Source organism: Gossypium hirsutum, chromosome D02, assembly GCF_007990345.1.
Source record: "Gossypium hirsutum isolate 1008001.06 chromosome D02, Gossypium_hirsutum_v2.1, whole genome shotgun sequence".
In the NCBI taxonomy this organism is placed as follows: domain Eukaryota; kingdom Viridiplantae; phylum Streptophyta; class Magnoliopsida; order Malvales; family Malvaceae; genus Gossypium; species Gossypium hirsutum.
Window position 1 is genome coordinate 2115704 of NC_053438.1, and position 23995 is coordinate 2139698.

General features: G+C 34.7%; 4 protein-coding genes across 4 annotated transcripts; 2 read left to right on the plus strand and 2 right to left on the minus strand.

Annotated features, from left to right (window-relative positions):
• Positions 1-289: 289 nt before the first annotated feature.
• Positions 290-1670, plus strand: LOC107934818 (probable purine permease 4). Its single transcript, XM_016867331.2, has one exon. It carries the CDS (start codon positions 417-419, stop codon positions 1572-1574), a length of 1158 nt encoding a protein of 385 aa, XP_016722820.1. The 5' UTR covers positions 290-416; the 3' UTR covers positions 1575-1670.
• A 5088-nt stretch (positions 1671-6758) lies between these two features.
• LOC107934825 (wall-associated receptor kinase-like 10) lies at positions 6759-10162 on the minus strand. The gene is made up of 4 exons (XM_041089401.1): positions 9502-10162; positions 8637-9407; positions 8352-8540; positions 6759-8276 (listed from the first exon to the last, which is right to left on the minus strand). The coding sequence occupies exons 1-4, from the start codon at positions 10160-10162 to the stop codon at positions 7093-7095; spliced, it is 2805 nt and encodes a 934-aa protein (XP_040945335.1). The 3' UTR covers positions 6759-7092.
• A 6160-nt stretch (positions 10163-16322) lies between these two features.
• On the plus strand, positions 16323-18377 carry LOC107934826 (uncharacterized mitochondrial protein AtMg00810-like). The gene is made up of 4 exons (XM_016867338.1): positions 16323-16449; positions 16653-17272; positions 17381-17529; positions 18251-18377. Exons 1-4 carry the CDS (start codon positions 16323-16325, stop codon positions 18375-18377), a joined length of 1023 nt encoding a protein of 340 aa, XP_016722827.1.
• A 1613-nt stretch (positions 18378-19990) lies between these two features.
• LOC107934827 (wall-associated receptor kinase-like 8) lies at positions 19991-23308 on the minus strand. The gene is made up of 4 exons (XM_041088008.1): positions 22522-23308; positions 21658-22428; positions 21373-21561; positions 19991-21297 (listed from the first exon to the last, which is right to left on the minus strand). Exons 1-4 carry the CDS (start codon positions 22982-22984, stop codon positions 20114-20116), a joined length of 2607 nt encoding a protein of 868 aa, XP_040943942.1. The 5' UTR covers positions 22985-23308; the 3' UTR covers positions 19991-20113.
• Between the last annotated feature and the right edge of the window lie 687 nt (positions 23309-23995).

Below are 23995 nucleotides of genomic sequence, written 5' to 3' on the forward strand. Positions count from 1 at the left end.
AAATTAAGAGTAGAGATGAATTGAATTTTTAAAGAGAATGTAATATACTTATCTTACGTAATTATATGTTGAATTTCTTGAGTCGTGCTACTATCATATGTAACTGTATTAACTCTCAATTTATTTATAAAATAATTACTTATATTTATAATTATTCCGACATATATTTATGTAGTAAAAGTCATGAAATAGTGTTATGATTGGTATTTAAATTATCGAACCCAATCACTTAAAACCACTTGTCAACCGGGTTTTAGATGCTTTTGTTACCCCCCTGTAATCAACCATCAATCGTCCCTCGGTTTCATCTCCTTTAAATGGTGTTCTTATCCATACAAATCACCATTGCTTCTCCACCCAAAAAAAAAAAAAAACCACCCCCTATCCTTTGACTGTTACCATCGCCATTATCAACCATGAGCAACACCACCCAAACTATCAATGAACAAGACCAAAAATCAGTGACAAACAAGCGTTACCTCCCTCTTTTGTTGGTCAACTATGGCTTCCTCTTTATAGGCTCTTTATCTTCAAGCTTACTCTCAAAGTACTATTTCAACCATAAAGGTTCAAGCCGATGGGTTTCAACTTGGGTTCAATCAGCTGGTTTTCCTCTACTTATAATCCCCATTGTTGTCCCTTACTATCTCTTTAAATCCACTCAAAGAAAACCCTTTACTGGTTTCACCCCTAAAATCTTAGCCTTGTCTATTTTCATTGGTTTCATGTTAGGCGTAAACAACCTTTTGTTTTCATGGGGTAACTCATATCTCCCTGTATCAACATCATCTCTCCTTTTATCATCACAATTAGTGTTCAATCTCATCTTATCTGTAATCATTGTGAAACAAAAGATCACTTTCATGAACTTAAACTGTGTTATCTTGTTAACACTATCTTCAGTTTTATTAGCTTTGGAATCTAGCAATGACCAACCCCATGATGTAACTAGAACCAAGTACTTCGTTGGGTACTTAGCCACCATTGGTGCTGGTTTGCTTTTTGCTTTGTATCTTCCCATTATGGAGAAGGTGTATAAGAAAGTTTACTGTTATGCTATGGTGATGGAAATGCAGATGGTGATGGAGGTTGCAGCGACCGTGTTGGCGAGTATTGGGATGGTGTTTGACGGTGGGTTTACGGAGATGAAGAGAGAAGGGTATCAAGTGTTTGATAAAGGCGAGAAGGTGTATTGGGCCACGGTGGTTTCCAACGTGGTGAGTTGGCAACTTTGTTTCATGGGTACGGCGGGGATGGTGTTCTTGACGTGTTCATTGACGGGTGGGATTTGCATGACGGCGTTGTTGATGATGAATGTGGTGGGTGGGGTGGTGGTTTACAAGGAGGAGTTTGGTGGGGTTAAGGTTGTTTCCACCGTGATGTGTGGGTGGGGGTTTTGTTCTTATGTTTATGGGATGTATGTTAAGAATAAGATGTTGAAGGATCGTGATGATGGTGGTGGTGGTGGTCATGATTCTGATGATAAGAATGTTGGTTCTTATAATCCAATTGAGATGACTCAAATTGTAAATTCCTCTTCTTCTTCTTCACCACCTCTTCACATCGGGGTTTGAAAATATATTTACCCTTCTATTAGGAGTATATATTGAAATATATGTTTATATTTCTCTCCATTTTCAAGAAAATGAAAATCTTCTATTTCAAATAAATTGATAATTTGCACATTCTCGATGTTTTGCTTGGCTGGTTTTAACAACAAAACTTTTTCATTTGATTCTCATTATTGAGAATTGTGGTGTTTAAAGAGTTATTTTATTGAATATTTAAAAATATTGTGAATGCGTATCAACGGACATAAATTTAATTATTTATAAAAAGAAAAAGTGAACACTCAATCAATAAACCACAATTTAGTTTCATTGTATTTATATTAATTTAATTTCTTTTATGCTCAATTCATCTTAAATTTTAAAAGCTTCACTTTCTTAAGTGTCGAAAAAGCTAATGTACTTTTTAAAAAATAAATTAAATTCTTTCACAAAAAATGCTCTTAATTAATTCCTTTGGCTTTAAAAGTACATCAATTAAGTCATTTGATTAACGGTTTTCATTGTTGACGATTAATATGTTAACATGATTATTAATGGATATTTAGTCAACCATTCTATGTTGATGTGGTGGTTCACGTCAACAATAGTTGGTGACGTGATATTGTCACATTAATCAAAAAAATTAAAATATTGAAAATTTAAAAAATTTTAAAAATATTACAAAAATATTAAAATTATGGAATAACTAAAGTAAAAGATAAAAAATTATCAAACTTTAAAAATTTATTAAAAAATGAATAAATATTAAAAAATAAATAAAATCATTTAAAAACCTAAAAAGTGTAAAAAAATAAAATAAAAAAATGTATTAGAAATTTAAAAAGTAAAAAAATCAAAACAAAATTTAAAAATTATTAAACGTCGTAAAAAGTACTTATAAAGAATTATTACCAAAATCTATAAACCTAAAAAGGAAAAACAGATCTGTTGCAAACTGAAATGAGCTGGAATTCCATAAAAGTTCAAAAAAAAATCTAAATTGCCCGTTATTGGTTCCAACCCATGATTACAAAATTAAAAATATTATATTCTATGTTGATTGAGTTTTAATTTGAATGTCATGAGTATTGTTGTTAATGTAGAAGAATATGGGTTCGAGTGCACTGAAAAACACTATCTTCCTATTTATGGATTGGGGAGAGACTATGAATAATTCTAGGCATTGTTAATCATAGTTTTTTTTAGCTTCATCACTGTGGTGACGAAAATAATCGGCCATTAATAGCCATGTTAGCACATTGATTGTCAACTATGAAAATAATTGATATGTCTTAAACGTTCGGAAATTTAATCGAGTACGCTTTTCACAAAAAGGCTTGACTTTTTTTGAAAAAGTAAAAGGATTTATTTTTAAAAAATTATTATGTTATATGTAAATATTTTAATTTAATGTCCATAATTTACGTCATAAGTTGTTGGTAAAGTGTTACGAGTATCTTATTAAGTGGATATCCATCATGATCAAGATAAAATTTTGATGTACTTTAAATTTCAATAGTTATTAGAATTAGATCTCTACTTTTTTTATACTTCTTATGCCTATAAATAGAGACTTTAACGAAGCATTGTAATCATCCCTTTGATTAATAAAGTGCATTCTCTATTGCTTTCATATTTTCTTTGTTATTCTCTCTATCTCTCTTTATTTTACAAAATAAAGAAATTTATAATACCTTAATTATTATTAGATTATGTTATACCCATGACGTGGATGAAAAGTTATGTAAAACATATATTTATTAAAAATTTATGTAAGAATCGATAAAAGTATTGTGGAAGTTCCTATATTAAGAGTTAGATTACATTTTGTCTTTCTATTTTAAAAAATGACAAATTAATCTCTGTATATTAAATTTAAAGAGTAAATTGATCATTTCTATTAAAATTTTTTACAGAAGACTTGTGATTACCGAAAGGCTTGTTGCTGATTATAGCTGGTTTAGTGTATTTGTGTCTCTTGTGTTATGGCTGCTACATTGATGTATTGTTTTGAAGGGCTTCATGTTTGGCTACGGTGACGTCATTCCCTTATTCTTTTTGGCACTTGTCGAAAGGGTGGCTTTGTATCATGGGTTCTGTTCTTCATGTGTTCCATGCGTCCAACCAGAAAACTACATAATTTCATGAGCTAACAACTCATTTGAAGAAGTGTGGATTGAATTTTAACTCGATTGATATTGATATTGTTGTCAATGTGGAAGGACGTGGGTTCGAGTGCGCTGAAACATATCATCTTCCTATTTAAAGATCGAAGAAGGGCTATAAATAATTTTAGATATTATATCAAAACTCATTTAAAGAAGTGTGGTAGACGTCAAAATTAATAAAAATAAATTCTTACTCAACAATATTGAGCACCATGATCATGGAAAGAATGGATTTATTATTAGGTAGAATTTTTTTATTTAATTTTTCATCTTTTTTAGTTTTTGAATTGTCTTTTATTTGTCAAATTACCTTAAAATTGATGAAAAAATTAAGGTTTGTTAATTTCGTGACATATATGTGGATGACGTATCGGCATCTAATGAATTTTTTAAAATTTAGAAAATACTTAAAAATGTTGATGTGTCATCTACGTCAATAAAGTCAAAAAATGTTAATTTTTTATATATTTTGGAGTGTTTTGATTAAAAAATATAAGTTTAAGGGTTAAAAAAATAAAAAATAAAATAGAGAACTAAAATAAATTTTTTTTATAAAATTGGAGGAAAAAAAAGTTCATTATTCCTTATTATTATCCAAGGGTGACACCATGAAAGCTTCCACCATGAGAAAAAATTCTGCCAAATAGGGTATTTCATCAAAATCAACACTAAATACATACGATAAAAGTTAAGCCATTAAATTCTTATTTATGTGCCTTTGTATCACACAATTAATTTTAAAATATTCGAAATCCAAATAATTCTCTTAGAAATTAATGAAATAATTAGTAGAAAAGAAACAACAATAAAGAAATAATGAAAAAAAAAAGAGGTGGAATTTTGATGGATGAATTGATATAGCATAAAGATTTACAACACATGAACAACCAATGATATGAACTAATCATCACAAGAAAATTGCTTAAATTCAAAATATTAATCCATAAACAGTAAAATAAATGAAAGGAGTTATCTATCAAATCAGATGTTTGCTCTTGGTGAGGAGTTTTCCAACTTCAAGCTGGTGAAAAAAGTGCTAAGATCTTTTTCTGAGAGATTTGCCATCAAAGTCATAGTCATAGAAGAGTTCAAAGATCTTGAAACACTAAGGATTGATGAATAAATAGGATCATTGCAGTTTTTTCAAATGAACCTAGATGAAGTTAAATGAAGTGCAAACCAAAGGTGAAAGGTGTATTGCTTTACAAGTGGTAGGTAAAGTGCCCACTTCCTACTCCACTACGATTGAGGAACTCCAAGAACAAATAACTTTGCTCACTTGTAACTTCAAAAAAGCTTTCAAGAAGCATTCTAAAAGATTTAAGAAGATGGAGGCCACCAAAAGCAATCCCAGGACTATATCCAAAGGTGTGGTACTATCAAGGAAGAGACCGTGAGAAAGAAAAAAAAAAAAAAAAGAAAGGAAACCAGTGTCATGAATGTCAAACACATCCAAGATTACACATTGAAGAAAAAGAAGCTGTTATGTGTAACCTGAAGTGATGAGGATTCCACTAGCAACTTTGAGTCTGATGAAGATTATCTTAGCAACTATGTGGTATTCACAACAAATGTTATTATAGGATCAGATGATGGTGATACTAAGATTGAATCTGAAGGAGACTCTAGAGAGGAGTTTTTGAAACCAAACTGTTGCTCAAAAAGTTTAATTCTAGTAGTGAAAAACTAGATAAGATACTTGTTGCTAGATCGAGAGATACATGAAAAGGATAAAAGGAAAGTTGCTATGAATAGTCCTACAATGTTTGTGAAGGAAACAAATTGTATGGATCTAGGTGAATGCTCCACCAAACCTGTGTTGATCAAGATTGATAAGAACGCAACCACTAAACATAGAGTAATACGCCACTGTTGTGGAGTACCCGAACATGTCAGACTCAATACTTCAAAATGTTACATTATCTGAGATGGAAGAATGCAATTGTATTAAATGAATGATTGATCGAGCGGGTCGTTCTTGTTACCATTGTGATACTTGGATCTGATCAAATTTTTAAGTCGAGTTTGGAGTGTTATAATTTTGGTATTAGAGTCAAGTTTTGATCCGAAAATTTGGTTTCGGATTTCGTACTAGACTGATATAAGTTCAGTTAAAAATTTTCGAATAAACTGTTTTTGAAATTTCAGTTGAAAAGGTAAAATTAGATTTTTAATATTTGTCTGAGTCATGGACTTATTTGATTTTTAGTCTAATTTTGAGACTAAATTAAAATTTGCTTTTGTTTCCATGATTAAATTGAGATTAACCCTTTTTTTATTTTTTAAATTATATTTTTTATACGATGCTTAGAATATTAACCGTGTGATATATATTATTATTATCTCCTCTTATTATTATTTGATTGTTGACTAAAAACTAGTGTTTTTAGTATCCTAATATAATTTAGTGTCCAAGTCTTTTAGCCTCCAATTTATCTCATTGAAATTTAGGTAAGTATTCCTTAAAGTCAACATTATTCCTTCAAAACAGACATTGTTGGGAGGACAATTACAAACCCCAAACACAGACCGTTTATAGACTGTAAAACAGACACAAAAAATATATATATAAAAAATTCCCTTCTTTACAAAATTTCTACTCCAAATACAATTCTCCTTCTTACTATCTTCAATTCCCCTACGTCAGGCACCATCTCCCTGTTTTCCTTTACCGATGTTGAAGCCGCTCTTGCCATCCAAAGTAACTAACTGATCAATCCCATTATCGTTCAAATTCCTTGCTTGCCAATTAACTTTTTAATTTTTCCGTCCAATTGCTCTGCCAATTTCCACTAATAATTCCATTCCAATTCACTGCTGTTAAGTGCCGATCATCCCTCGAATTTGCTCCTTTTTACTGAAATTTCATCCATATTTATCATACCAATCCATCCAAACATCAGCTACTTGCCGTTCTTAAAGCCGCTGCCATGCTCCTTGAAAGCCATTGTGGTGCCTTCAATTTTTGTTTCCATCTCCTTTAAAAAATTTGATGCTTTCCATATTGTGGTTGTCTTTAATTTAAAGCTGCTGCTGTTTGTGATTAGTTCAAACCCCAATTTGTTGTTTCTTACTTGAATCGTGTTACAAGATGTTGCTTTGCTTCATTGCTAAGAGGTTAGTATCAATAAGGCTAGCTCCATATATTAATTATTTAGTCGAACGATGTTATGGTCAGTTTACATATATTAAAACATACTTATTTATGTGGATACTGGTTACTAGAAAAAAAAAAAATTAAGGAATGGAAGTTTAAAAATCGCGATTATTCAATACCGAATTGAGTAGAACAAAGCTATACAACATATGAACAAACCAGGCCAAGATAACTGACTAAATCTGAAACTCTAAAACTTAAATGATGAAAAAAGGGTTTATATATTGTCTATAATTACCATTGTTGAACAAGAAGAAATACCCCAGGGATCTGTCACGTCGTCATTTATTTCATAATCTTCTTCATCGTCACTTTGTTCTTGAAGAACATTGGTTTCATCTGATGTTCGAATCCGTTCCAGTTCCATTGCGACTTGTTTCATTGTCGGTCTTTTGTTTCTGTTGATATTCAAGCATCTTTTTGCCAGCCATGAAACTGCTGTAACCTCTTCTCTTGGACCTTCATTCATTACTTGTGGATCAAGTATATCAAATAAAGAATTCTCCTTCATTGAATGCAAGAAAAATGTTACTAAGCTTCCTCTTTGTTCTACCGATTGACTCGAAGAGATGGGTTTTTGTCCTGTTAAAAGTTCAACAAGAACAACTCCAAAACTGTATACATCGCTCTTCTCTGTGTATTGATTTGATCGGCAATATTCGGGATCCAAGTATCCCAAAGTTCCATGGACTCGAGTGGTCACATGAGTTTGCTCGATTGCAACTGATCTTGAAATTCCGAAATCCGATACTTTTGCTCTGTATTTATCGTCCAAAAGTATGTTGCTAGATTTGATATCTCGATGATAAATCGGGAAAGAAGCAGCTGAATGCAAGTAAAACAAAGCATTCGCGATTTCAGTTGAGATTCGTAATCGCATTTCCCATGTCAATGGGAACTCTTCGTTTGGCTTGTGTATGAGATCAGATAGTGTTCCATTTGGGATGAACTCGTATACCAACAAAGGAACATTTGTCTCTAAGCAACAACCTAACAGTTTAACCACGTTTCTATGGTTAATTTGTGATAAAATTATCACCTCATTGATGAATTGTTCAAGCTTCATTTCTTCTAATACCTTCTTTTCCACCAACTTGGACCTTTTAATTGCCACAATGCTTCCATCCGTCAACATTCCTTTATAAACAATTCCTTGACCGCCTCGACCGAGAATCCGATTCTCATTGTAGTAATCTGTTGCCTTTTCCAACTCCTTTGAAGCAAACAACTTTATTTTCTCAACATTACCTTCGTTGCTGGACAATTGCTGTTGCAACAGTAATCCTCCATTCCTCTTGAAATATTTCTGCTTCAACTTGATATCTTTTCTTCTTTCGAGTGCTTTGAACAAACGCCATATACAGAGCAAAGCAAATATGGTCCCAATACTAGTGCTGCAACCTATAGATGGGCACAAGATTTAATAAATGCATCAACCAAATTTGGAAATCAATATTCAATATGTTCACTACTCACCTATAATGATGATCAAATTCCGGGTCCTTCCAGGCAATGGTGATGAATTAGTTTGTATGAGCTTGCACCTATATTCCTCATCTGAGTATTTATATCCTTCGGGGCATGTTAATGAACAACAGTTGCCAGGAGCGTTCAAACAAAGCATATTACAATACCTACGCTTAGAATTCTCACATTTGCCTGGTTCTATCAATATTTCAAGAAATAAATAAAATAAAGTTATTTCCATATAAAAATATGTTATGTAAGAAATCTAGAGCAAATATATTATTCTAAATATACCTTCGCAAACGTCAACTGAATATGCGCTGGAATACTCGCTCTCGCTGCAAACGCATAAAAGTTCACGGCTCAACCATGACCAACAATAATGTCCTTCCGAGTTACAAAAGGTCTTTTTACCGTCTTTCAACTTGCAAGGCGCAGGCAATGGTTTGCCCCATTGTAGTGATGTAGTGACATGCCCGTTGGTGTGTGGGACTGTTAAAAATCCATCATTATCCCACGAATCCGTATCGAACACAAAAGCCGATCCGCATGATCGGTTGCCATCATAACTACGATACTTCTTTGTTAAGCTTGCGGCAAAGGTGTCAAGACGTGGTGGAATTGACGTGAAGCACATATCATTGGTACTTAAATTAGCATTGCTGTTGCAACTGGGTTGCATGCAACCACCAATAGGATCATCGGTTTGATTGTGATATATGGTAGCGAAATTGCCACATCCTACCGACCCAAATAGGTTGAAGATATCTGAGAAGTAGAAAGGCGTGTTTGTTAGGTTGACACTAACTCCTTTTTTACGGTCGTCTTGATGATTATTGGAGTTAGAATAAGTTATTGAATTGTTGATGATGACTCTTCCATCGGAAAATTTAACATCGACCAATTCCAGATCGATGCTACTAATGAAAGGCTTTGATCCATCAATGGTTTCTTCACAACTTACTCTGAACGCATCATTCATGTAACACCTGTCTTCTATTCCAAATGGGTATAAGATGTCAATATTCCCACATTTTTCTGTACAATTTGACTTCCGAAGAGGAACTGAAGAACAAGTAAAATAGCCACGTTTATTGATTTCATTTCATAAAACGAGATAAAAAAATTTGAAAGATCATAGTAATAAGTAAGTAATGACCTTTCAATTTGGGATCGAAGGTTTTCCACTCCAGAATTGCAGGAACATGCGTCGAATCGATGTTTATGTCACCAGGAAATATGATACGCTCGAAAGTGCCGACGTCGAACATAAAAGCAGATGTGCAGGCATTCCTGCCGTTGCTTTCATTAGTAAATGGGCTCATTTTTGCAGTATAAGAAGTTATATTTTCAGAAACTGTGGCATAACAGCCCTGAAATTCAGTCATGTCGCCACATCTTGGTTGCAGGCAGCCACCGATGGGGTCAGTTCTATTACTAAAAACGGTGGCCGAATGACCGCAACCTATTGAACCGAACAAGTTATTTCCTGAGAAGAAAAACGGACTGTCTGTTAAGTCCACATCGCCGCTTCCGTTGTCACCTTTACTTGGACAGTTGGAATAAGTAACCGGGCTGTTGACGACCACGTCTCGTGACGTAAACGAACCGAGTATCTCCATATCGATACGGCTGATGTAAGGCTTTTCTCCATTTTTGCAGGTTACTCGGAACGAGGGATCGCTATAGCATTCGGGTTTTATTCCGAATGGGAAAGGAATAGTAACATTCCCACATGTTTCGACACACTTGCCTTCTTCTTCTTGCAGTGATGGCCATACCAGTAGGGTGAAGCAAAACAACAACCGAAGAACACCCATTGTTTCTTGATTTCTTTGGGACTTAATGAACAATTTATGTGGCCATGGAATACGTCCATAAATAGCCAAGCGAGAATGCCATGTTTCATGGAAGAATAGTTATCTTCTTTTTGACATTAAGGCACTGATCATTCTTTGTAGTAAGAAAGGAATCCATTAAAGCAGGAAAGGGTGTAGCACATGGTGCTTTTTTTAAGTACATAATGTACCGTACACCATTATTGACTTAGCCTACAGAGCTTGAATAAGAAAAACTATTAAACTATTAAAACTTTATATAAAGTTAACATTTGTTTTATTTTTAAAGGGAGGGCATAAACGTGAACAGAAGAGAAAATGCATTTACCAATTTCAACGCATTTGAGAAAAAAAAGAAGAAGAAAAGATGATATTTGGACCCACAGTTAATAAAGGCGAAATAAGAAAATGATGTTAAGTAATCTCTTAGCTGTTAAGCCAAATATTAAGTAGTATTAGACGTAATTTATCTTTAATGAAGTCAACCACTAATAGGTATTTAATAATTTAACGTAGGAGGTGGAACCTTCTCTTTGCTTTTCTTCCGCCTTGCTGATATTGGATATGATGTCATAGAGGTGTCTACATTTTATCTAAGAGTAAATCAATTATTCTATTAAAAGTTGAATCTATTTTTTCCGTTAAATATTAATTTGACTGATGGAACAACCAGATGAAAACTCGTAATATATCATGTGTACTTATGTTAATAAGGAAGAACTAATTCAATTAAGATAAAGTGGAAATTTTAACAAATAGTGAAAGGGATGAATTGTTAACATGGAGGAACTAATTCAAGCAATTGGACAGTGAAATTATGGGATAATAATTACACTTTCTTAGAATTCTTTGGAATTATAATTTCCTACAGTTGTTTAACTGATAAATTGTAATTATATCATAATCCCTGTGTTTTTGTTTGGTTGTACAAATTGTAATTACAATTACTTAATTTATATTTTTTTAAAATTTAACTACTAGAAAAATATTATCAATATTGTTGAAAAATATGGAAAGAATGAAGGAGTGCTTAAAGGAGTGTCGACTCCCTAACTAACTGCGACAATCGAGTTAGTTTTCATATTTGAATTATTGACAATCTATTGAACCAAATATTTGGGTCGTTTTGATATTGTGAAATGTATCTAGTTCATTAATGAAGATCATATCACTTGAGGAAACATATATGGAGGATCAGATTGTATCATTCTTGGATCAAGAAATTTGGATTAGATTGGTTTGGATCAGATCGGATTGGATCATTGAAGACTTTGCTGCCAACCATCTTTGTTTACATTGTTTGTTATTATTATATATATTATATTCAACTTATTTAGTTGTTGTGTAATAGGGATTGTGATAAATTTTCTTTATGTTAGCAAGTCTCGAAATATTTTATATAATTTAGAAATTTTTATAGGTTATTGTATACTGAGAGAGATAACACTTAATTTGTTTAAGTTAGAAACTTTATTTTATGATTGTAGTGTGATTAGTAAAATTTGTTGTGTTATGATTTTACTTCTTAAGTTCACAAGGGTGAATTCAGTAGTTTGAATATTAATCTTCAAGGTGCAAAAGTGAGGAAATTGCCACGGGTGTGTGATAGATTTGGGATCACTTATTGTAAGTGTTAAAAATATTAAATATTTCTCACTAATATAGGCTCTACAGAAGAGAAACTGAACTGTGTAAACAACCTTTGTCACAATGCTTGAAGGAGTGTCCACTCCCTTAGCCTATTTATCAGCAATTGTTCAAACATACAAGTACAATAAAAAAATTAAACTAGTAACAAAAATAAAATAAAATCATCATATGTAATAATCCAAGAAATTAGTTTATAATATGATTACTAATAAAAATACCAAGAAAAATAAACATAATATGCAATTTTATATAATTTCTAGTATTCCATATTTGTTGGACTATTAACATATACTCATTATCATCATCTGTTAGTTATTGATCAAGTTCTTCATCCTTTGAATTTGAATCTGTATCATTAATATTATCAAGATTTATTTCTTCCTTGTACTCTTTAAAGTATGAATCGTTTCAATTCTACCCACAAATGAAGTTAAAAAATATGCAACATGCTAATATGATCCAACTTTATTTTTTATGCTATATTGAGGTGATGTTAATATGAAATTTTTTTAGAGCAGTAGAAGTTCTCTCAATCACATTTCAAAGCTTTAAATGTCTCGAGTTAAAGAATTGCGAGCTATCTCTTATATCGTACCCATGATATGATGCAAGAAAGGCTTTTGTATTTACATAACTAGCATCACTATCACAAATATTTGGATCCACAATGTAAACTTAATTATGTTAGGTAATAATCCTTTTTATAACAGGTAAATTGGGTAAAAAATTAAAATTTATAATATACACCATTACAAAAAAAGATTTTATAAAGTGTAAAATAATATAATTTTTTGTCATGACAAAAAATTATAACACTTTTTGTTAATAAATAAGTATATTAATCCATAAACAGTAAAATAAATGAAAAGAGTTATCTATCAAATCAAATGTTTGCTCTTGGTGAAGAGTTTTCCAAGTTCAAGCTGGTCAAAAAAGTGCTGATATCTTTTTCTGAGAGATTTGTCATCAAAGTCATAGTCATAGAAGAGTTCAAAGATCTTGAAACACTAAGGATTGATGAATAAATAGGATCATTGCAGTTTTTTCTAATGAACCTAGATGAAGTTAAATGAATGCAAACCAAAGGTGAAAGTTGTATTGCTCTAAAAGTGGTAGGTAAAGTGCCCACTTCCTACTTCACTACGATTGAGGAACTCCAAGAACAAATAACTTTGCTTACTTGTAACTTCAAAAAAGCTTTCAAGAAGCATTCTAAAAGATTTAAGAAGATGGAGGCCACCAAAAGCAATCCTGTTGAAGTTAGTTCCCATGCAACTAGCTGATCCACAAAGGTAGCTATGCACAAAAAGGGGCAGCAAGTAATCGAGCCTTGGTATGCAACAGCTGAAGCTTGAAGTTGCTGACTTATTTGCTATACTTAGTTGTCTTATAATCCTTTTATAATCTAGTTCATTTTGAACTTAGTAGGTAAATGTTTTGATGTAATTTTTGATGTTGATTGACTGAAAAATCAGCAAAGCTATATGTGCATGATAATCTTGCAAGTTTCAATGCAAATTAATAGTGTTAGGTAGTTGATTAGGTGATAACCTGTTTACTTTTCAAGTTAACTGATATATGTAATGGCTCATTGCCTTATTCTAATGTTAATGAAAGATTTCAGCCAGTTTTTCATTCAAATTCTCTCATTCTTTTCTGTTTTTCACTTGCAAGTTCTATTATTCTTCATTTTTGTTTCTTCTACAAGTCTCGAGGCATGCTATACAAGCAAGACTAAAAACAACTTGCTACTGCCTTTAACGCCAACAATTGGTATCTAGAGCCTTTGTCTTAGTGGACCTGTTGTAGCAAAACCAAGAAATCCGAATGGCTTCCTCAGGATTTTCACCAGCAGCCCCACCAGTTTTCAATGGTGAAGGTTTCCATATATGGCTGGTCAAGGTGAAAACTTACCTGCAAGCCTTTGATCTGTGGGAAGTTGTCAACACAGATGCTGAGCTAGCACCACTGAGGGCCAATCCCACAGTAGCTCAGATAAGACAACATGCTGATGAGAGGATTAAGAGGCACAAAGCCATGTCCTGCATTCAAAACTGTGTGTCAGATGTCATCTTCACTAGAATCATGGCCTGTGAGACTCCAAAACAGGCTTGGGACAAGCTTAAGGAGGAGTTTCAAGGCACAGAGAGGACAAGGCAACAACAGCTATTGAATTTAAGAAGAGATTTTGAAAATTTAAAGATGAGAGATGAGGAAACAATGAAGCAGTATGCAGATAGAATAATGGCAGTGGTCAACAGTATAAGGCTCCTTGGTGAGCACTTTGATGAGGCAAGAATAGTGGAGAAAGTTCTCTCTACTCTGCCTAAGAGATATGAAGCAAAGATATCCTCCTTAGAGGACTCAAGAGATCTAGCTAGTATCTCTTTGACTGAGTTGATTAACACTTTCTATACTCAGGAACAAAGAAGAGCTAGCAGAGCTGAAGACCATCATGAATGTGCCTTTCAAGCTAAAGCCAGAGAAGCCTCGAGCACTAATGCTCATAAAGGCAAAAAGTTATGGAAAAATAGGCCTAAGCCTGATGCTGCAAGAAGTTGTGACCAGCCCTGCAGGCATTGCAAGAGGCCTGGTCATCCAGAGGAGAGATGCTGGTTCAGACAACATTGTAAGAAGAAAAGCCATGTTGAAAAGGTCTGCAAAAATAAAGGCAGGCCTAAACAGCTTCACTCTCAGCAGAAAAATGCAGATGTTTGAATGGTTGAAGACAGTAGTGACTATGATGAGCAGGTCTTTACTGTGTCTTGCTTAGCTGCTAAGAAGAAGTGCTTAAAAGACTGGCTATTGGACAGTGGCTGCACTAACCATATGTCACCAGATGCATCATTGTTCAAAACCTTGGACAAAAGTTGTAAAACCAAGGTTAAGGTTGGAAATGATCAGTTTATAAAGGTTGAAAGAAAGGGGGATGTGTTGATATGCAGTCCCACAGGCAACAAAGTCATCTCAAATGTGCTATTAGTGCCTGAGATTGACAAAAATCTTTTCAGCATAGCTCAACTGCTTGAGAAAGGCTACTCAATTGTGTTCAAAGGCAATAAACGTCAAATTGCTGATCCAAGTGGATCAAGCCTCATAACAGTCACTATGACTGACAAATGTTTTGAGGTTCATTGGCCAAGTGACTTAAAGTCAGCCTACACAGCCTCTGCTGATAACTCCAAGCTCTGGTATCAAAGGCTTGGACATGTCAACTTCAGATCAATGACACAAATGGTCAGTGAAGGTCTGGCTGAAAATTTCACCAACTCAGTGGAAAATAATGAAGTGTGTGAAGTGTGTCAGATGAAAAAACAGGCAAGACTTCCATTTCCTACAAACACAGTATGGAAAGCCACAGAAAGACTGCAACTAGTACACACTGATGTTTGTGGCCCTATGAAGACTGAATCACTTAACAAAACAGGTATTTCATCCTCTTCATTGATGATTTTACTAGATATTGCTGGATTTTCTTTATGAAGCATAAGTTTGAGGTAGCTCAAGTGTTTATGAAGTTCAAAGCTGCTGTTGAAATAGAAACATATTATAAATTGAGGTCTGTGAGATCAGACAATAGGACTGAGTACACTTTAACTTAGTTCCAAGCCATTTGCAATGATGCTGGTATCAAACACCAGCTAACCAATGTGTATACACCTCAGCAGAATGGGGTCAATGAAAGAAAAATCAAAAGCCTGATGGATATGGCCAGATGCCTGTTGTTTGAGAAGAAACTACCCAAAACCATGTGGACTGAGGCAGTAAACACTACTGTTTACCTTCAGAATAGGCTCCCAACTAGGGCTCTTGCTCACAAGACACCTTTTGAAACTTGGTTTGGATTCAAGCCTTCTTTGGCACATCTGAAAGTGTTTGGTTGGCTGTGATATGCACAAATACCAGTAGTGAAAAGGGATAAGCTTTCAAATAGAGCTCAACCTGGCATCCTAGTAGGCTATAGCCCAGTCAAGAAAAGTTACAAGATCCTGGACCCCTTGACAAGCAAAATTCAAGTGAACAGAGATGTGACTTTCAATGAAAAGGCATGTTGGAATTGGGAGAAGAATAAGCAGAAGCTGTTCTAGAAGAACTAGTGCCTAACCAAGATGAACTCGAGCAGCTTAGTCTTGAAATAGATATTGATGATATGCCTGTGAGAGGCACAAGGATCTTGAATGAAATCTATGAGAGAGCACAGGTTGCTATAGCAGAACCTACCAGTTTTGAAGAAGCTGAATCAGATGGAGACTGGAAGCAGGCTATGGTTGATGAAATCAACATGATTCAGAAGAATCAAACATGGGAGCTGGTTAACAAGCTTGCTGGAAAGAAGACCATTGGAGTGAAATAGATCTATCGAGCAAAACAGAATGCTGATGGTAGTCTCAACAAGCTAAAAGCCAGGCTTGTTGTCAAAGGATTTAGCTAGAGGTATGGCCTAGACTATCTGGATACTTTTGTACCAGTAGCCAGGCTTGACACAGTCAGAATGATAGTTACTCTGGCTACTCAAAATCAGTGGATCATCCATCAGCTAGATGTAAAGTCAGCATTCCTAAATGGCTTCCTGGAAGAAGAGATCTACATCGAGCAGCCTCAAGAATTTGTTGCATCAGGCAAAGAACACATGGTATACAGGCTGAAAAAGGCCTTGTATGGCCTGAAGCAGGCTCCTCGAGCCTGGTATGCTCGAATTGACTCCTACTTACTCAGTTTAGAATTCGAGAGAAGTGCCAGTGAACCAACATTGTATGTCAAAAAAATCAAGCTGAAACACAGCTCATCCTGTCACTTTATGTTGATGATCTCTTGGTAACAGGAGGAGACAAAAGTATGCTGCTTGATTTCAAAAACAAAATGAAAAAGGTGTTTGAAATGTCAGACTTGGGAAATATGAATTATTTTCTTAGAATGGAGGTGATGCAAACTGAAAAAGGAATCTTTCTCAGTCAGAGATCCTTTGCTGTGAAGGTTTTGGATAAGTTCTCCATGAAGAACTGTAAACCAACAAGCACACCAATGGCAGTTGGAATGAAGCTATCGAGACAGGAAAGTGGTGAGCCAGTTTGTGAGACAATATACAAGAGTCTCATTGGTAGCCTACTGTATTTTACTGCAACAAGGCTCGATATTATGTTTTCTGTTAGTGTGCTATCTAGATTCATGAACTGCTGCAATGATCAGCACTTTCAAACAGCTAAAAGAGTACTGAGATACATCAAGGGCACCATTGGTCATGGTGTTTTGTTCAAAAGGGTTGAAAACATGAAGCTAACAGGTTATGTTGATAGTGACTGGGCTGGATCATGTGATGATATGAGGAGCACATCTGGATATGCATTTAGTCTTGGCTCGGGCATGTTTTGCTGGAGTTCTAAGAAGCAAAGTCTTATGGCACAATCAACAGCAGAAGCTAAATTTATTGCTGCTGCAACTGCTGTGAATCAAGCCATATGGCTTAGAAAATTCCTAACAAATTTAAACCAAAATCAAGAAGAGGCAACAGAGATATATTATGACAACAAATTTGCTGTTGCAATTGCAAAGAATCCTGTCTTCCATGGCAGAACAAAGCACTTCAATATCAAGCTACATGTTATAAGGGAGATGGAGCAAGCTCATGAAATCGAGCTAGTTCATTGCAATTCAGAAGAGCAAATTACAGAAATCTTTACCAAGGCACTCAATATGTCAAGGTTTGTAAAATTAAAAAGGCAACTAGGTGTCACAAGCATGGAAACTAAGGAGAAGTGTTGAAGTTAGTTCCCATGTAACTAGCTGATCCACAAAGGTGGCCATGCACAAGAAGGGGCAGCAATCAGTCGAGCCTTGGTGTGTAGCAGCTGAAGCTTGAAGTTGCTGACTTATTTGCTATACTTAGTTGTCTTATAATCCTTTTGTAATCTAGTTCATTTTGAACTTAGTAGGTAAATGTTTTGATGTAATTTTTAATGTTGATTGACTGAAAAATCAGCAAACCTATATGTGCAAGATAATCTTGCAAGTTTCAATGCAAATTAGTGGTGTTAGGTAGTTGATTAGGTGATAACTCGTTTACTTTTCAAGTTAACTAATATATGTAATGGCTCATTGCCTTATTCTAATGTTAATGAAAAATTTCAGCCAGATTTTCATTCAAATTCTCTCATTTTTTTTCTGTTTTTCACTTGCAAATTCTATTCTTCTTCATTTTTGTTTCTTCTGCAAGTCTCGAGGCATGCTATACAAGCAAGACTAAAAACAGCTTGCTACTGCCTTTAACACCAACAAATCCCAAGACTATATCCAAAGGTGTGGTTATCAAGGAAGAGACAGAGAAAGAAAAAAAAAACAAAGAAAGGAAACCAGTGTCATGAATGTCAAACATATCCAAGATTACACATTGAAGAAAAAGAAGCTGTTATGTGTAACCTGAAGTGATGAGGATTCCACTAGCAACTTTGAGTCTGATGAAGATTATCTTAGCAACTATGTGGTATTCACAACAAATGTTACTATAGGATCAGATGATGGTGATACTAAGATTGAATATGAAGGAGACTGAGAGGAGTTTTTGAAACCAAACTAATGCTCAAAAAGTTTAATTCTAGTAGTGAAAAACTAGATAAGATACTTGTTGCTAGATCGAGAGATACATGAAAAGTAGGGCTCGACTATGTGGATAAAAGGAAAGTTGCTATGAATAGTCCTACAATGTTTGTGAAGGAAACAAATTGTATGGATCTAGGTGAATGCTCCACCAAACCTGTGTTGATCAAGATTGATAAGAACGCAACCACTAAACATAGAGTAATACGCCACTGTTGTGGAATACCCGAACATGTCAGATCAATACTTCAAAATGTTACATTATCTGGGATGGAAGAATGCAGTTGTATTAAATGAATGATTGATCGAGCGGCTCGTTCTTGTTACCATTGTGACACTTGGATCTGATCAAATTTTTGAGTCAGGTTTGGGGTGTTATAATTTTGGTATTAGAGTCAAGTTTTGATCTGAAAATTTGGTTTTGAATTTCGTGCTAGACTGATATAAGTTTGGTTAAAATTTTTCGAATAAACTGTTTTTGAAATTTCAGTTGAAAAGGTAAAATTAGGTTTTTAATATTTGTCAGAGTCATGGACTTATTTGATTTTTTGTTTAATTTTGAGACTGAATTAAAATTTGCTTTTGTTTCCATGATTAAATTGAGATTAACTTTTTTTTTAAACGTATTTTTTATACATTGGCGGCGTGATATATATTATTATTATCCCCTCTTATTATTATTTGATTGTTGACTAAAAACTAGTGTTTTTAGTATCCTAATATAAGTTATTCATCATCATTTAGTGGTCCAAGCCTTTTAGCCTTCAGTTTATTTCATTGAAATTTAGGTAAGTATTTCTTTAAGTCAACATTATTCCTTAAATCCAGACATTGTAGGGAGGATAATCACAAACTCCAAACACAAACTGTAAAACAGAATCAAAAAAATATATTAAAAAATTCCCTTCTTTACAAAATTTCTACTCCAAATATATTTCTCCTTCTTACTATCTTCTATTCCCCTACGTCAGGCACCATCTCCTTGTCCTCCTTTACCGATGTTGAAGCCGCTCTTACCATCCAAAGTAACTAACCGATCAATCCCATTATCGTTCAAATTCCTTGCTTGCCAATTAACTTTTTAATCTTTCCGTTCAATTGCTCTGCCAATTGCCACTAATTCCATTCCAATTCACCGCTGTTAAGTGCCGATCATCCCTTGAATTTGCTCCTTTTTACTGCAATTTCATCCATATTTATCGTACCAAGCCATCCAAACATCAACTACTTGCCGTTCTTAAAGCCGCTTCCATGCTCCTTGAAAGCCATTGTGGGGCGTTCAATTTTTGTTTCCGTCTCCTTTAAAAAATTTGATGCTTTCCATAATGTGGTTGTCTTTAATTTAAAGCTGCTGCTGTTTTTGATTAGTTCAAACCCCAATTTGTTGTTTCTTACTCGAATCGTGTTACAAGATGTTGCTTTGCTTCATTGCTAAGAGGTTAGTATCAATAAGGCTAGCTCCATATATTAATTATTTAGTCGAACGATGTTATGGTCAGTTTACATATATTAAAACATACTTATTTATGTGGATACTGGTTACTAGAAAAAAAAATTAAGGAATGGAAGTTTAAAAATCGCGATTATTCAATACCGAATTGAGTAGAACAAAGTTATACAACATATGAACAAACCAGGCCAAGATAATTGACTAAATCTGAAACTCGCAAACTTAAATGATGAAAAAAGGGTTTATATGTTGTCGATAATTACCATTGTTGAACAAGAAGAAATACCCCAAGGATCTGTCACGTCGTCCATTATTTCATAATCTTCTTCATCGTCACTTTGTTCTTGAAGAACATTGGTTTCATCTGATGTTCGAATCCGTTCCAGTTCCATTGCGACTTGTTTCATTGTCGGTCTTTTGTTTCTGTTGATGTTCAAGCATCTTTTTGCCAGCCATGAAACTGCTATAACCTCTTCTCTTGGACCTTCATTCATTACTTGTGGATCGAATATATCAAATAAAGAATTCTCCTTCATTGAATGCAAGAAAAATGTTACTAAGCTTCCTCTTTGTTCTCCCGATTGACTCGAAGAGATGGGCTTTTGTCCTGTTAAAAGTTCAACAAGAACAACTCCAAAACTGTATACATCGCTCTTCTCTGTGTATTGATTTGATCGGAAGTATTCGGGATCCAAGTATCCCAAAGTTCCATGAACTCGAGTGGTCACATGAGTTTGCTCGATTGCAACTGATCTCGAAATTCCGAAATCCGATACTTTTGCTCTGTATTTATCGTCCAAAAGTATGTTGCTAGATTTGATGTCTCGATGATAAATCGGGACAGAAGCAGCTGAATGCAAGTAAAACAAAGCATTCGCGATTTCAGTTGAGATTCGTAATCGCATTTCCCATGTCAATGGGAACTCTTCGTTTGGCTTGTGTATGAGATCAGATAGTGTTCCATTTGGGATGAACTCGTACACCAACAAAGGAACATTTGTCTCTAAGCAACAACCTAACAGTTTAACCACGTTTCTATGGTTAATTTGTGATAAAATTATCACCTCATTGATGAATTGTTCAAGCTTCATTTCTTCTAATACCTTCTTTTCCACCAACTTGGACCTTTTAATTGCCACAATGCTTCCATCCGTCAACATTCCTTTATAAAAAATTCCTTGACCGCCTCGACCGAGAATTCGATTCTCATTGTAGTAATCTGTTGCCTTTTCCAACTCCTTTGAAGCAAACAACTTTATTTTCTCAACATTACCTTCGTTGCTGGACAATTGCTGTTGCAACAGTAATCCTCCATTCCTCTTGAAGTATTTCTGCTTCAACTTGATATCGTTTCTTCTTTCGAGTGCTTTGAACAAACGCCATATACAGAGCAAAGCAAATATAGTCCCAATACTAGTGCTGCAACCTATAGATAGGCACAAGATCTAATAAATGCATCAACCAAATTTGGAAATCAATATTCAATATGTTCAGTACTCACCTATAATGATTATCAAATTCCGGGTCCTTCCGGGCAATGGTGATGAATTAGTTTTTATGAGCTTGCACCTATATTCCTCATCTGAGTATTTATATCCTTCGGGGCATGTTAATGAACAATAGTTGCCAGGAGCATTCAAACAAAGCATATTACAATACCTACGCTTAGAATTCTCGCATTTGCCTGGTTCTATCAATATTTCAAGAAATAAATAAAATAACGTTATTTCCATATAAAATTATGTCATGTAAGAATTCTAGAGCAAATATATTATTCTTAAAATACCTTCGCAAACGTCAACTGAATATGCGCTGGCATAGTCGCTGTCGCTGCAAACGCATAAAAGTTCACGGCTCAACCATGACCAACAATAATGTCCTTCCGAGTTACAAAAGGTCTTTTTACCATCTTTCAACTTGCAAGGCGCAGGCAATGGTTTGCCCCATTGTAGGGATGTAGCGACATGCCCTTTGGTGTGTGGGACTGTTAATAATCCATCATTATCCAACGAATCCATATCGAACACAAAAGCCGATCTGCATGATCGGTTGCCATCGTAACTACGATACTTCTTTGTCAAGCTTGCGGCAAAGGTGTCAAGACGTGGTGGAATTGACGTGATGCACATATCATTGGTACTTAAATTAGCATTGCTGTTGCAACTGGGTTGCAAGCAACCACCAATAGGATCATCGGTTTGATTGTGATATATGGTAGCGAAATTGCCACATCCTACCGACCCAAATCGGTTGAAGATATCTGAGAAGTAGAAAGGCGTGTTTGTTAGGTTGACACTAACTCCTTTTTTATGGTCGTTTTGATGATTATTGCAGTTAGAATAAGTTATTGAATTGTTGATGATGACTCTTCCTTCGGAAAATTTAACATCGACCAATGTCAGATTGATGCTACTAATGAAAGGCTTTGATCCATCAATGGTTTCTTCACAACTTACTCTGAACGCATCGTTCATGTAACACCTGTCTTCTATTCCAAACGGGTATAAGATATCAATATTCCCACATTTTTCTGCACAATCAGACTTCCGAAGAGGAACTGAAGAACAAGTAAAATAGTCATGTTTATTGATTTCATTTCATAAAACGAGCTAAAAAATTTGAAAGATCATAGTTATAAGTGAGTAATGACCTTTCAATTTGGGATCGAAGGTTTTCCACTCCAGAATTGCAGGAACATGCGTCGAACTGATGTTTATGTCACGAGGAAATGAGAAATGTCCGAAATTGCCAACGGAGAACATAAAAGCAGATGTGCAGGCATTCCTGCCGTTGCTTTCATTAGTAAATGGGATCATTTTTGCAGTATAAGAAGTTAAATTTTCAGAAACTGTGGCATAACAGCCCTGAAATTCAGTCCCGTCGCCACATCTCGGTTGCAGGCAGCCACCGATGGGGTCAGTTCTATTACTAGAAACGGTGGCCGAATGACCGCAACCTATTGAACCGAACAAGTTATTTCCTGAGAAGAAAAACGGACTGTCTGTTAAGTCCACATCGCCGCTTCCGTTGTCACCTTTACTCGGACAATTGGAATAAGTAACCGGGTTGTTGACGATCACGTCTCGTGACGTAAACGAACCGAGTATCTCCATACCGATACGGCTGATGTAAGGCTTTTCTCCATTTTTGCAGGTTACTCGGAACGAGGGATCGCTATAGCATTCGGATTTTATTCCGAATGGGAAAGGAATAGTAACATTCCCACATGTTTCATCACACTTGCCTTCTTCTTCTTGCAGTGATGGCCATACCAGTAGGGTGAAGTAAAACAACAACCGAAGAACACCGATTGTTTCTTGATTTCTTTGGGACTTAATGACAATTTATGTGGCCATGGAAAACGTCCATAAATAGCCAAGCGAGAATGCCAAGTTTCATGGAAGAATAGTTATCTTCTTTTTGACATTAAGGCACTGATCATTCTTTGTAGTAAGAAAGGAATCCATTAAAGCAGGAAAGGGTGTAGCACATGGTGCTTTTTTTAAGTACTACATAATGTACTGTACACCATTATTGACTTAGCCTACAAAGCAAAACTATTAAACTATTAAAACTTTATATAAAGTTAACATTTGTTTTATTTTTAAAGTATTACTTTAATTGATTGTTGTGGACATGCTTCTGAAGGTAGGGAGGGCATAAACGTGAACAGAAGAGAAAATGCATTTACCAATTTCAACGCATTTGAGAAAAAAGAAGAAAAGATGATATTTGGACCCACAGTTAATAAAGGCGAAATAAGAAAATGATGTTAAGTAATCTCTTAGCTGTTAAGCCAAATATTAAGTAGTATTAGACGTAATTTATCTTTAATGTAAGTCCACCACTAATAGGTATTTAATAATTTAATTTAGCAGGTGGAACCTTCTCTTTGCTTTTCTTCCACCTTGCTGATATTGGATATGATGTCATAGACGTGTCTACATTTTATCTAAGAGGAAATCAATTATTCTATTAACAGTTGAATCTATTTTTGCCGTTAAGTGTTCATATGACTGATGGAACAACTAGCTGAAAACACGTAATGTATCATGTGTAACTCATGTTAACAAGAAAGAACTAATTCAAGTAAGATGAATAGAAATTTTAACAAATAGTGAAAG